At 47.4% G+C, this 15,539-nt stretch overlaps 1 protein-coding gene across 2 annotated transcripts in view; it reads right to left on the reverse strand.

The window, feature by feature from the left end:
• Positions 1-15,539, reverse strand: part of NSUN7 (NOP2/Sun RNA methyltransferase family member 7) — a 972,952-nt gene that overhangs the window by 227,982 nt on the left and 729,431 nt on the right. For both annotated transcript variants that reach the window (XM_078678273.1, XM_078678274.1), the window contains one exon: positions 7,053-7,154. In XM_078678273.1, the coding sequence (XP_078534399.1) occupies positions 7,053-7,154 (102 nt within the window). The remainder of the gene's footprint in view (positions 1-7,052; positions 7,155-15,539) is intronic.

The following is a 15,539-nucleotide window of genomic DNA, read 5'->3' on the forward strand; positions in this document are numbered from 1 at the left end:
AGGTCTTTCAGGTGGCTGGTAATGTGAGCTCGGCGAGGGATGTCCAATATGAGCCTGGCAGATGCGTTTTGGATGCGTTGGAGTTTTTTCTGTAGCTTGGCTGTGGTTCCGGCGTAGAGGGTGTTTCCGTAGTCCAGTCGGCTAGTGACCAGTGCGTGGGTGACCGTCTTTCTTGTTTCGGTGGGGATCCAACGAAAGATTTTTTTGAGCATACGGAGTACGTTGAAGCAAGAGGATGAGACGGCGTTAACTTGTCTGGTCATCGAGAGGGAGGAGTCTAGGATGAAGCCCAAGTTGCGTGCGTTGTCTGTGGGTGTGGGTGCTGTGCCCAGGGCCGATGGCCACCAAGAGTCGTCCCAGGCAGAGGGTGAGGATCCTAGGATGAGAATTTCCGTTTTGTCAGAGTTAAGTTTTAGGCGGCTGTTTTTCATCCATTCGGCTACTTCTTTCATTCCTTCGTGGAGATTGGATTTGGCGGTGTTAGGGTCTTTAGTGAGGGAGAGGATCAGCTGGGTGTCGTCAGCGTAGGAGATGATGTTAAGGTTGTGTTGTCGTGCGATGGAAGCGAGGGGGCTCATGTAGACGTTGAAGAGGGTGGGACTGAGAGATGATCCTTGTGGTACTCCGCAGATGACTTCGGTGGACTCAGATTTGAATGGGGGGAGTCGGACTCTCTGTGTTCTCCCGGCAAGGAACGAGATTATCCAGTCCAGGGCTTTTCCTTGTATTCCGACGTTGCTGAGGCGTTGTATGAGGGTGCTATGACAGACTGTGTCGAAGGCGGCGGAGAGGTCGAGTAGGATGAGGGCAGCTGTTTCTCCATTGTCCAGTAGCATTCGGATGTCATCTGTCGCTGCAATGAGGGCTGTTTCGGTGCTGTGTTTGGCTCGAAAGCCGGACTGTGAGGGATCGAGGGAGTTGTTGGATTCAAGGAAGGCGGCGAGCTGGCTATTAACGGCTTTCTCGATGACTTTGGCAGGGAATGGGAGGAGGGATATGGGGCGGTAGTTTTTAAGTTCAGAGGGGTCTGCTGTGGGTTTTTTCAGGAGAGCGCTGACTTCAGCGTGTTTCCAGCTTTCTGGGAAGGTAGCGGAGTTGAAGGAGCAGTTGATGGTCTCACGGAGATGGGGTGCGATGATGGAGTCTGCTTTGTTGAAGATGTGGTGAGGACAGGGGTCGGTTGGTGAGCCTGAATGGATGGAGTTCAGTAGTCGGATGGTGTCTTCGGTGGTGATTGGGTTCCAGGCGCTAAGGTTGTTAGAGAGCGGTTCGGGTTTGGAGGTGGGTGGGGTGGGCTGTTCTTTCGAAATGTTCTCAAAGCTGTTATGTATGTCGCCGATTTTGTTGTAGAAGAAAGAAGATAACGAGTTGCAGAGGTCTTGGGAGGGAGTAATGTCGTTTGAGGCTGCGGTGGGGTTGGTAAATTCTTTGACGATGTTAAATAGTTCCTTGCTGTTGTGGGCGTTGTTGTCGAGTCGATTCTTGAATGCTGATTTCTTGGTGGATCGGATCAATTGGTGGTGTTTGCGGGTGGCTGTCTTGAAGGTGGTCAGGTTGTCAGTGGTTGGGTTTTTTCTCCATGTTTTTTCGAGAGTACGGCAGAGTTTCTTGGAATTCTTAAGGTCATCGTTGAACCATGGGGTCTTTTTGCTACCTTGTTTGATCTGGTGGTTTTTTAGGGGTGCTAATTCGTCAGCGCTGTGGGTGATCCATTGTTTGAGTTTGGTGGCAGCTTCGTTTGGGTCTGATGATAGGGCTGGAGGGTTTTGGTTGAGCGATGTGAGGAGTTGGTCGGTGGTGATTTTGTTCCAGTTTCTTCGGGGAATAGGTTGTTGGGGGATGTGAGTCGAGGTAGTTTTGAAGCTGAAGTGAACACAGCTGTGGTCCGTCCAATGGAGAGCTGTGGTATGATTGAAGGAGATGTGTTTGCTGGAGGTGAAGATTGGGTCGAGCGTGTGTCCGGCTAAGTGGGTGGGGGTATCAACAAGTTGTTTGAGTCCGAGATTGGCCAGGTTGTCCAGAAGGGTGGTGGTGTTGCAGTCGTTTTTCTTTTCTAGGTGGAAGTTGAAGTCACCCAGTAGAATGTAGTTTTCGGAGGGGAGGGCATGTGGGCTGATGAAGTCAGTGATGTCATCGCTGAATTGTTTACGTGTTCCTGGTGGTCTGTAGATGAGGGTGCCTCTAAGTGTGGTCCTGGGGTCGGTGTGGATCTGGAAGTGGAGGTGTTCGGCGGTTGCAAGGTAGTCGTCGAAGCTGGTCGTGATTCTGATGGTGTTCTTATGGACGATGGCGATGCCGCCTCCTGTTTTTTGGTTGGTGCGGTCTTTTCGGATGATCTTGTAAGCGTCTGGGATGGCTATGGCGATGTCGGGCGCTGATGAGGCGTTCATCCAGGTTTCTGTAAGGAAGGCGATGTCCGGTGACGCAGTGTTGAGTAGGTCCCAGAGTTCTGTGGCGGGTGTTTAGCAGGATGCATTGCAGGTGGTTAGAGTCGGAGCTGAGTTTGGAGATCGTGGGTTTGGAGTGGTTCTTGATGCAGGCGAACTTGCAGGAATGGCAGGTGAAGGGACCGTGAGTACGTCCTGGGGCAGCTGCGTAGCAATGTGGTGTGCGTCCGGGGTTAAGGGCTAAGAGGGTGGCGGCGTCAAACATTATGCGGGAGGAGTGCGGTTTGCGGGGGACAGGGGGTCTGGCGCTAGGCGCGGTCCAGGCGCGGACGGGCGTAGACGGGCTTACCTTTGGCGCACCTTCGGCGCGCATGGGGAGCTTCCGCTGCGCGTAGACGCTGCGCGTCGGTTGTCCTGGCATAAGAGGGAAGTGGGAGGGGGCGGGGCGAGGGAGGGGCCGCTGGGAGGCGGGGTGGAGAGAGGGGCTGGGAGGTAGAACAACAAAATGGTGGGAGCAGTAAACAAAGCGAAACAAAGCGAGATCCCCCTCAAAGTATGCCCAGTGGGCTATGCGATATAATGCTAGGCTAATACACGAGGCACTGTATAAATTCTAAATATGGTTACAAAAACGCTATACAATAGTGAAGCGCTACGATACCAATGCGGCCAGGAGCAGTGAAGCGCTACGATGTCAGAGCAGCCAGGATCAGTGAAGCGCTATGAAGATTATGCAGTTAGGAGCAGAGAAGCGCTATAATCAATGCCAGGGAGCCTGGGGAGCGACCGTCTCTGAGCCAGGCAGGACGGTCACAGCGCAGGATAGGGCGGGTCAGGTTAGGTCAGTCTAGTTCGTGGGAGGGAGGGGCCGCTGGGAGGCGGGGTGGAGAGAGGGGCTGGGAGGTAGAACAACAAAATGGTGGGAGCAGTAAACAAAGCGAAACAAAGCGAGATCCCCCTCAAAGTATGCACAGTGGGCTATGCGATATAATGACAGGCTAATACACGAGGCACTTTATAAATTCTAAATATGGTTACAAAAACGCTATACAATAGTGAAGCGCTACGATACCAATGCGGCCAGGAGCAGTGAAGCGCTACGATGTCAGAGCAGCCAGGATCAGTGAAGCGCTATGAAGATTATGCAGTTAGGAGCAGAGAAGCGCTATAATCAATGCCAGGGAGCCTGGGGAGCGACCGTCTCTGACATAGGGCTTGTCACGTCCCAAGACATGGGAACCTCTAAGGAAAAAAGTTACGCAGCAGAGGACAACAGAAAAGGCGTTCTGCAAAACCCAGCAGAAGGCTTATCAAGCAGCCAAAGAGGAAAAACACAGAAGGCCAGTCTCAGGGCCAGCATGGTGTAGAAAACCCAAAGCAAAAACACACAGTCAAGAAGGGCTGGCCAGCAGCCAAAAGAACCACAGTCCCAACAAGGAGGACTCGAGTGGCCAAGAAGCACACAGAACCGACAACTGGGGCGACCCGCCCCAATGGAAGAACACCTCCAAGAACCAGATCAACTCACAGGTCACTGAGGGGGAGAAGAAGGGGGAGGCGGAGGAGGCGGAGGAGGAGGACGAAGCCCCGCCAAGAACCTCTGAATGGCCGAGTCCACAGGGGCGTGGAACAAAAGTGCACGATCAAAAGGAAGTTCCACCAGCCATTCTTGAACGTTCTCCGGGAACACACTGTCCCGAAGCCAGGCATGGCGACGAAGGGCAACCGAAGAAGCCATTGCACGACCCAGCACCTTCTAGATGCCCAGAGCGGAGCGAAGAATAAACGCTGCCAGCTGCCGGACATCCAACACATGGTACTTCAAATCAACACAGGCACCCTCCTGAGAAGCTGTAGACATAAGGGACTCTGCCGAGTCCCATAAGCAAGAAGACACCCAAGCCAAAACACACAGCGTGTTAAGGGCCAGCAGAACCGCACTGGTTGAGGCGAACATATTGCGCCTCCAGGAGTCCAGCCAGCGGGCCTACCGTGACAGGGGAGACAACAGCGGCGGCAGAGAAGGAAAGACATTCTGCAAAAGGGGGCCTCTTGTAGAGGGGTGGAGGGAAAGACACACCGGATCACATGGCGCCGGATGATGGTGGTGCAGAAGGTGGTGGGGCACTGGGTCCCCCGTGGCGGGATGGCCCCAAGTCCCCAAGAGAGAAGAATGGAGTGAACCCTCAAAGGGAAGCAACAGCTCCCTACCACCAGAGCCCTGATGGAGAACCTCCAGAAGATGATCTGCGGGGAAATGGGCAGCTGGATCACCCATGTGTAAAATTCCCACAGCCATGGAAACGGCGCGAGCAAAGGCCGCACCCGCCTCTGTAGGGCCCCGCAGAGGGGAAAGCAGCTCCTCTGTAGATGACGGCTGCAAGCTAAGACGGCCATCCACCAAGCCAACCAGAGGAAGGAAGGGCCAGGTCTGGAAAGAAGGAAGAGGGAGCGAGGAGTGGGGGACCCGAGTCTCCTCTGGTGAAGACCGCGGCCGTGGAAACAGAGAGGAGCCGCCCTTAGACGACGTTGGGGAAAAAGGCGACCCATCTCCGGCGAGGATGAAACCAGGAAGCGCCGAACCTCTGGAGGCATGTGAAGATGAGTCAACAACCCGAAGTCGGCCTGGCGCCGTTGAGTCCGCAATTTGAGGAAGGACATCGTCGTCGTCCGGCACCGGGGGGAGACGCCGGGGCAAAGGAGCGGCGCCGGAAAGGTGCTGACCTGACCTCCGACGAGGCAGCCGCCTGCTTGGAGGGATGAGAAGGACCCGGGGAGGGACGAGGAGTCCCCCGCCAGCCTCGCCCGTGACGGGATGAGAGGGACCCTCCTCTGACCCCGTGGCGCCGCCAGGGCCAGCAGACGCCGGCACCGAAGCAGCGTCACCTTGGCCTCGGACTAGACCCCCACCTGTCCAGAGGCCAGAGAGGGATTTGGGGGTGCGTCCCGAGCCCCGGCGTCCTCCCGAGACACCACAGGGACTCCCGCAAAGTTTGCGGCGAAGCAAAGGCGCCGTGGTCTGAAGGAGGGACCCCAGAAGGGCCGCACCACATCCTCCATACCTGGATCCGAGTCAGTTGGCGCCAGGGCTGGAGCCGCTGGCAATTCCACGGAGGGCCCTGCACACTGCAAGGGATCAGCTGACGTCCCAGGAGGGGAAGGAGGAGGAGAAGCCAGAGAGGCCTGCAAAGCCGCCGCATATGTCTCCATTTGGGGTCTAGTCGCCCCCACACCGGGAAACGACGGATAAGGGGACAATACGCAGGTCGCACCACCCACGGAGAGTCCACACCGGAGAGCCCATGCCCCCAACAGGCCGGGAACCGACCATCGGGGACAAACTGCGACACTTACAGACAGGTGAGCGACGCTCTTGCGACCTGGGAGAAGGACAATGTCGACGAGGGAGGCAGCGATTTTGAGAACCCGCTCCAGCGGCCGGGCGAGATGACGACGCCGACCTGGACATGCGGACTGAGAGAAGTTTCATGCGGCGCTCCCACCGGGACTTCGGTTTTATCTGCTGGCACGCCTCACAATCAGTGGAGTCGTGGTGTTCCCCCAAACACCTCATGCAGATGGGGTGAGGATCTGCCGCCGACATCAGGCGTCCACAAGACGAGCACGTCTTAAAGCCTGAAGGCATTCGCACACTGTTCCCACACACACGCGAAAGGGAATGGCCTAAACAGGCCAAGAGCACGATCCGGATCCACGTTGCATGCAGAGAAGGGAAAAACTGACGTAGGCACGCCAGGGATTGGGACTTATGTGACCTCGCTGACGTCACGTACGCGGACAACGCCTGGGCTGAGTCACGTGATGCCGTCCCCCCGACGTGGAGGGATGCTGGGCAAAATTTTTTCCGGATCCAGTCTCACGCCTGGGGATAATTCTACGTGAAGGAATCTGCGGCTAGTAGTCTCTATCAGATACAGTAGATTAAATTCATACAAGGATACTGCTACATTGTAAAAAAAGGAAAAGAGCCGCAATGATTACTAAGAGTAGAGACAAAAACAGAGGCAGAAGGATTATAAACTACCATTTAAACTAAATGACAATTAGCAACCCACTGAAATCCTTGAAAAAAGATCATTAAACAATCGAAGGTCACTCTCTCATGAAGATGATAAAAGAACTAGGCCTGTCTGGATGGACTACAAGGAAGCTGGAAGAGGAAGCTAGAATGTTGGGGGTTTGCAGTAATACCATATATTTTCTGGTGAACTTACCATTGTGTGACCATACAATTGTCCATATATTGAAGAGAATACTCAACATTTTACCTGTAGTAGTCGGGTCTCCAAGGTCAAGCGAAAGAAACAGACCATACATAGAATTAACACACACATGTGTCTGCTCCTTCAAGAGGGCAGAGGAGGGGCAACTTGATAAACACAAATAAACAAGTGAGCACCCTGATGTAAACGTGTGTAAGTCATTTTATGTAACTGGACTTTTCTGTCTTATTGAGGTTGTGTATACATGTTTTGGAAAATGTTCTTAATACATAAAATCAATGTAAGGTATAAACATATCCTACAGACATGTTTCTTTAATATATAATTAGATCTAGAAGACAGTAGAAACCAATGTTCATTCTGTGTTTTAAAATAGGATCTTTTATATCTTATTTGTTAAATTACCCCACTATTCACTTACATTTCATGGCATGGACCATCTCTAGTATCTGTCTGTTCGAAAGAGAAGTAAGTTTTTCTTCTGCTACAGATCCTTGAGAAAAATCTTGAAGTAAGTCTGTGTCTAAAAAAAAAGAAATACATCCTAAGTGTGCACAAAGGAAATACACCAACATTTAATGTTGTATATTAAGACGTGCTGATTATCCAGGCATTATATGAAAACCACAAAACAGTTCAGCAACAAACTAAAATAATAATGCCAGCAGACACTCCCTGGGGTCATCTGACCTATGTCTACTTAATATGCATTCCCCTTAAAGAAGGCAGCTTATAAGAACGCTGCTCCGTGTAAACATTTGTATTAAACCTCATTCAAAAAGAAATCCTATGCATATCACTCTCTCAAGTTAGAATCTGGCTTCAGATTCACAAAAGATGAGCTACTCGAATCTGTGTGCCCATTCAATCATTCCTTTATAAATATGTTTGCGGTCTTTGAATTATTTTAAAACAAATAATGCTACATGAATAAACAAGAAGAAAACAATGAGCATCATTATCTATGTCATAATTTCCCCGTCGAAATAAAACACTCTACATTACTGTCAGTGTTTAGAAAGATGTTTACGATCCTGATAGGCTACGTATAAAAAAAGGGCACTCCCTCAACACCCTTCGGGCACTGGAGCTGTACAAGTGTAGTCAGCAATATCAGAGAGTGACAGCATGTGTAAGTGTTCATAAAGCTACATTTAATTGTGGTTAGTTTAGAAAAGAGAAACACACTGGCCATATATTTTTAGGTCCAATACTATTGTAAAATAATACACAAAATGTATCTTCAGTGTTTTCATGGTATAAATCTTTTTCTAAAATATTTTCAGAAATAAGAAGTCATTCAACTACACTTTAACTCAACCGGAATTCAAAAAACCTTATGGAACAATTCACTGGAATTTAAATCGATCGAAGACAGTGCTCTGCCAGCTTATACAGACATTAAAAGTAGGAGGCCAAAGAGACCAGAAAGGAAAGGGGATCGGAGAGGTGAGGAGAGCCCAACTCTAAACAACAATTTTGTTTTACTTCCATTAATCAATCCCTGCTTCACAAGTCCCCCTAGGGGACGATGCCGAAAACCGTTAAACAACACCCTTTCTCTAAGGCAAAAGGTCCACAGGCATTTTCTCGAGAAATCCTTTTGCTGAGTCAATGTATGAAAAAGCACATACCTGCCCTTCAACATTTGACTTTACAGTTTATTGGGTATCTGATTGAGGCCACTATATCAACTGATTATAGGACTTTGTTTTAGCTCCAGAAGCTGTCCTTTGCAGGAAGTTGTCTCTGGACTAGTTAAGAGTTGCTCTGATCTCATCGTCATTTTACCCAGTTGAATGGCAGCTTGCAAAACTCTGTCTCTCAAATCTATAGTTGCAAGGGTAACCATCACTGTTCCTCCAGTTGTTTCTCTGGGATTTTACTTATACACCTCCCATCACCCCTTATGGACATAGGGCATCCAAATCCAGCAAATCACATAGCACAGAACACATTTTTTTTTCACGATATTCACCTGGATCAGTAATGGAACTCTGGTTATTCTCAACGGTGCCCCTTAATGAAGTTTATTAGGAGGCTCACTCCTTGCTTCTAACATCATACCTGTCAACCACCACTGATTTAAAAGTCTCCAGCTCACTCAGAACACTGGATGAGGCCTTCATCTGATTTTCAAAGGACTATAACCTCCATCATTGCTCTTTATAATACAGCTGCTATTCTCTCTGCCAGATTACGCCCTCATTTAAGATTCCACAGCTTTAACAGCTCTCTCAACAATTGCTTTCTTTTCGATTATTTCAGTGTGTATGGAATTATAAGTATGCAGGGGTGTTTTTGAGGCAACTCGCACAGGTTCCTCCCCCAGCCCCTGCAGCTGCAGCCCCCTAGGCTGCGGATGCCTCTGGAGCAGTCACCCAGGATTTAGACTGCCCGGGGTTATTATCGCCAGGTGCCACATTCAATTCTGCTGTGAGTCCACATCCCCATAACCCATAGTGAGCAGCAGCAGCAGGGACTCTGCTGCAGATATCATATCTGACACTCTTCTACAAGTTTCAGGAGTGAGTGCACATAGGCCATTGCTTCAAGAACTCCAGTTTCTTAAAGCTGTCGTGTTGAACCTGGCCCTCTCTACAGGGTCACCCCCACATGTTTTGCCCTTACCCTTCACTTTTTTGCCGGATTTGTTTTTGTTGCCCTTAGAACTGTGCACTTTACCACTGCTAACCAGTACTAAGGAGCTTGTGCTCACTCTCCCAAACATGATACAATTGTTTTAAACCTGATTTACATATTTAATTTACTTATAAGTCCATTGTAGAGTGGTATACCATATACCCAGGGCAGTACATTTAATGATACTAGCGGGCCTGCAGCACTTATTGTGCCTCCCACTTGGGCAGCCCCTTAAAACATGGGGTGTAGTAAAACATTAGGTGAGTGTATCCTGATTGACCCGCTAATGCACAGATCACCAAATTTGTGGTATTTAGTCGTGTGTGTAAGTTTTTGGAAGCTATCATGTCAGCTTGCAAGGAACGGAGAATTTCTTTGTGTTCCTGTGTCCAATGTTAGACTTAAAATTCAGGTCTGATTAAGTCGTGGAAAGGTTTAACTTTTTCTGCGTAATCCAAAATGTATGTTCTGCCAAAATTGAGAAAACCAAAAATGGATTGTAAGTTTTATCTTTTGGCAAAAGAATCTATTTGCGATATCTAATGTTGTTTTGTATTTCTTCCGCACAATGTTATTCATCTATGCGGCATTGTGTGCATTTTGTAATACAAATGTTTTCGTACATGTATTCAAATGCCTGTAGTCTAAAACTAGACAGTATGAATTGTCAGGTTTCATTAAAGGTTTATTCATGGAAGAGGTGCAATTCTCAATCACACCCTGATATTCAAGTTGATCTAAGACCTCTCTAACCTGTTTCTTTGCGTCATGTTTTATAGGGTACTGCCTCTGTGGGGTTGAAGTAGTTTTTACTGGGATTTGATATTGAGGTGATTCAGCATCCCACCCAACATGATTGCGGTATAATGCAGGAGCTAGTGCTATCGCCCACTCCTGCATGTATGTGTGTTTAAGTGATTCTGGAATGAGGTTGGAAAAGACTGGTAATATCACGGCTTCTCCTTTTAGGCAGTCCATAACAAATTCAGGTGGCCAATGTCTTTCAGCCAATAGGATATCATATCCATATATCAGGTTCTCCCAAAAGAGAACTTTCACTTTTCTGGAGATGTCCCCCTACATCTGGAGTGTTATTTCATATAACTGATGTGGGACACTTATCTTAGTATCAGGTGTTTCTACCGTGATATGTTCCTTCAACGCTACTGTCACCAGAAATTCCATCAGATTCTGGCGAGCTATTGTTACTTCTGCTGCACTGTCTAGCATCATCAGAGCCCATTTCACGTCCAGAAGTTGAGTCCTCAGTAGTCTGGCCTTTTTTATTTTAAGGCCAGTTACTTTCTTCTTTTTAAATTGAGGTTTACTTTATCTTCTTTTTTGATAATATAGTCTTAAGTGTGATGTGTGTCTCTTGGCTTTCCTCGCTCTTCTGATCTGCATTCTGACTGTTCTTCCTTCATGGAGTTTTTTGATGAAGCCTGAAATGAACGAGAGGAACATGTATCAGTATCCTGATACTTGTCAGGGTTTTAAATATTATCACCATTTCTCAGGTTATATATTTCCTGTCAGAGGGCTCCTGTTGAGGAGAACCACTCCATGATTGTGATGTATTCTACTTGTTTTTTGATTATTTATCCCATTTCTTTTTAGAAGAATCGGACGCTTGCTTGGAGTTATCCTTTTCGGGATTACCCAATAATTGTGGGTTCACAGGTCAAGCTCCCAAGTTATCTCTAACCAGCAAAGCATAGGTCTCTTCATTAATCCTTGGTAATTATCGCTCCTGTTGTGCAGGAGTGCATTACCTCACACATTGGTGTATAGCCACCACAGCTGCCTTCCCTTCTATGTTTGCTAATATAATTGTAGATACCTGGGAAAAATTGCCTATCAATTTCATTCCTAAGTCCAGGGCAGGTTCTGCCCCGTACTCATTCTGAATTTGTTTAAATACTTCTGGTATGACTGCTTTTGACGGGGTACCATGAGTTCTGGTATAGACAGGAGCAAAGACTGTATCCCAAATGGTACAATCCTCTATCGGGGAGCTATCCCCATTGGCAAGCAAATTGTTAGTATTCTGTTTTTCTCTTGTGGGCCTGTGTGTGGGAACAATACCTCAAGCTGTGCTATTTTCTGTGCTATTCATAATGGCTTTTGCTCATGTTGGGTTGAAGTGTGAGTGTTTGCATAACAAACTGTGTAAGATTTCTGTATAGCTTTATTATTTCTTTGTGAAGTGGATGTAAGTCTGCTGCTGGCAATGTGTCAATTTCAGGATGCGGTGTATAAGCAGCTAGAACCGGGCAAGTCGCTCCGTCTCTGATGATCAGACCAAGAATCACTCTTTCTTTAGTACGTGGGAGGGCGCCTTTTAACCAATTTTTATGCTCTTGGTAAGTGAGCAGGACTTCTGTGTCCTCGTATGGAGAATATCCTTCAGGTGGTTCATCCGGAGCGTAAGAATGAAATGTATGTCTGTGTGCATCTACAGGTGGGAATTTTACCCAAGAATAGGACACCTCTGTTCTGTATGCCTTGTGTGCTTCAATCGCGAAGGTAAGGGCCCCGCCCAATGATGAGAGACTGCTAATTTTATAGTAAGTGAATTTCTGCAATTTTCTGAAATGTTTATAGCACCATCCTGTTCTTCTTCCTCTGCAGCATTTAATGCAGCCACAACCTCATCTTGGATATACATTGCGAAAGGAGTTTCAAGGAAATAGGCATAAGGTTTATGCACAATGTAGGGAACGATAATCCTTCAAGTTTGAATAAACCTACCGCCAATACATAGGATATACCTACTCAGCCGCAGTGGATTTCCATTCCCACTCAGGACATCTCTGGGTAAATGTGAGTAGGGGTCTCTGAGAAGCACGACTGAACTACTCAGATTTGACCGTTAAATAGGAACCAAACCAACGTTGGGAGCGCCATGTCGTGTAGTTCCTACAAATCAATATAGGATCAACACGTTTAGACAACATAAACCAAGGGGTTGGTGTCCAGACTGATTCCAGACACCCCAAAGGATATGTTAGTCTGTAGACTAGCTAACTCACAATGCCACTATAAGCAGCACAACCTTACCAAGGAGCGAATGGTTTCTGGCAACTATTGGACATGACAACTCTCTAACCCTTAAGGGATCGTGGAAACAGTACAGTAGTTTTCACTCAGTCACTCATGCTCACTTATTCTCAGAGAGATATAGAGAATCAACGGAGGGGGCATTTTCAACAAACATTTATTGAACCAGCTTGATTCTAGCATCAAATACATGTGCTGCAACACTAATTAGACAGAAACAGATATATATGGTTATAAGCACCAACAGAGTAAATAAAAGGTAGAATTCTACCATGGGGCTAAAACAATGCATATATGCAGGCATATAGATACATGGCAGTAATCATGAGTACTCCTAAAATGCAAATCCTAACTGGATGTACCCAAGTGTACCTAGCATGTATGAAGGTGTATAGCCAAGAATCCCCCTAGGAAAGAGCCAACCCCATTACCTGATAGGAGAGAACAAAGGACCCAGTCTTCTTGGTCTCGAGTACGACACCCCATGAGGGATGTCAGACCATTGCGTGCAGGGACTTCAGCGTTTCGTGTCAGCCTGGAAGCTTCTCTTCTAACTTGCCCAATGAAGATGTGGTATTTATATACCCGAAATGTACCCTCAGGGGTTCTACCTAGATGTGTCATTGTACTGTGTGCCTGTCAGCCAAGGATGACGATAGTGCTGACTCTAGTACAGAGATATAATGCAGTAGATGGTGATCCGGCTGTGATACCAAGAATCCTCACGCATAATAAATGAGGCTAGTTTTCGAAGAAAACCACAGAACATTTATTCAGCACCTAAGTAAGTAAAAGGTCAACATTAGAGCCGTTATGTAGAAAGTGTGGGGAAAATGTAGGTAAAAGGTCGTGCACCTACCTAGGATAGGATAGGATAGAGTTTTGTAAAGCGCTCAAATGCCGAAGCGTCTTGGCGCTAGTCAGTGAGATAGTAGGTCGTAGCGGTCTAAGGTTTCTGGCGGGGGTATACCATGAAAAAGGATTCTGAAAATCGGCCACCGCTCCACCGAAAAATGTCTTACGGATCAGACAAGGGCTTTAAAGTCTGTCCTTTGCTGAATCGGAAGCCAATGCAAAGAGTGGATAGCGGCTGAGGTGGAATGCCCTCTAGGGATGTTTAACAATAGGCGAGCTGCAGCGTTTTGAATCGATTGTAATTTTAACCTCTGGGCTTTATCAATGCCTTTATAGAGCGCATTGCAATAGTCTAAATGCGAGAGGACAAGGGCGACTACCACTGATTTCTTCAGATCACTGGGAATAAAGAGAAATATCTTCCTAAGAAGCTTCAGTATGAAGAAGCAGGAAGAAGTTACACTGTTGATCTGGCCTGCAAAGTTGAGCTGGTCATCGAAAATAACCCCAAGGTTCTTAACTTTGTTGGAGGGGCAGGACATTGACCTGCCTCTGCCGGCCACCATGTTGAATTCCATACGGATGGCCGATTGCCAAACTCCATCACCTCTGTCTTATCGGTATTGATCTTAAAGTAGTTACGACTCATCCATTTCATAATTTGCGTCAGACAGGCATGGAAGTTGACAGCAGTGTCCTCAGACTGCTTGGATACAGAGATGACAATCTGTGAGTCGTCTGCATACGAGACCACCGAAGACCATACTTTCGGATGATTGCAGCAAGTGGTGCAACATATATATTAAACAGTGTGGGTGACAGTGCAGATCCCTGCGGCACTCCACAGGGAGTACAGAAAGATTTAGATTGCATGTTTTCCCAATGTATTCTCTATTGCCTAGAGGTCAGAAATGAAGAAAGAAGGGACAGAGCCAGCTCCCCAATCCCCACCGAAATCAGGCGCCTTACTAACACCGCGTGATTCACAGTGTCAAATGCTGCCGAGAGGTCGAGGAGGATGAGGGCGGCCCTGCTCCCTCCATCCACCTGTCTGTGAATATCCTCAGTTGCCATAATTAGGGCAGTCTCGGTCGAGTGACATGACCGGAAGCCATGCTGGCTGGAATCAAGCAGATTGTTAATATCAAGATATTGCATGAGCTCTTGGTTTATTGCTCTTTCGAGGATTTTAGCTGTCACTGGCAGACAGGAGATGGGTCGATAGTTCTTCATCTCTGTTGGATCTAGAGTGTTTTTTTTAAAGATTGGTCTGATGCAGGCTGTGTTCCTGACCGACGGGTATATCCCAGAGTCAAGCACTTGATGTAAAAGGGGGGATGGATATGTACTAATCAACCCAGAAGCCAGGTGCAGGACCGTTGGTGGACATTGATCTTTTGGGGATCTAGATTTGGTGGCGAGTAGCATTTTATTTACTTCAGTTGAGGTGAGGGTTATGAAAATTGTTAGTTGGCACAGAGGTGCTGTTTCCTCCTGTCCTACATCTGGGTCATTTCCCACAGACTGCAAGTTGCTGTGGAGGTCGTCATAGATTGATTGCACGTTAACCTGAAAGAAATTCGCCATTTTATTGCAAAAGGCTTGGTTTGGTTTGTATTGACTGACCTGTTGGGGTTGAGATAGCATTCGGCCAGTTTTAAACAGCTCTTTGGAAGAGTTCTTAGCAGCCTCAATTTTAGTAGTGTAATATGTATTTTGAGCTTTAGCAATAGCCTCTTTGTAGGAATGGAGTGCTATGTTATATGCAGCCTTGTGTTCTGTAGCATACTCCACCGTCCAGATGAGCTCAGTTCTTCTGCACGTCACTTTTAAACTTTTAAGCTCAGGTCCATACCAGGGTGATGTCACCCGAGATCTTTTTACTTTAATAATTCTTTTGGGTGCCACCTGGTCAACCGCTGAAGCAATCCAGTTATTGAACTGGGTAGCCACCTCATTGTTGTCCAGGACCCCCACGGGAGGACGGACGTTTAAAGCCTGCTCAAGTTCCACCGTTTGGACTCAGTTCCATGATCTAGTTTTTAAACTAGCAGCTTTACTTATAATGGACACATTTGTTTTAATGGTGTTTACATCAAAATAAATTACCCTGTGGTCGGTCCAGGGAAGGGCGGAGGTGTTAACCACCGTGACTTCAGAATTATTTGTAAAAATATCGTCCAGTGTATGGCCCGCAGAGTGGGTGGTTCCAGACGCTAATTGGGACAGGCCGTAGCCTGCTAAGTTATCTAATAGCCTGCTGGTATTGGAGTTGTTATTTAATTCTAGCTGGTAGTTAACATCCCCCAGAATGATGATCGGATTGGAATATAATCAGGATTCCAGTAGA

The sequence above is a fragment of the Lissotriton helveticus genome, chromosome 2_2 (genome assembly GCF_964261635.1).
Source record: "Lissotriton helveticus chromosome 2_2, aLisHel1.1, whole genome shotgun sequence".
In the NCBI taxonomy this organism is placed as follows: domain Eukaryota; kingdom Metazoa; phylum Chordata; class Amphibia; order Caudata; family Salamandridae; genus Lissotriton; species Lissotriton helveticus.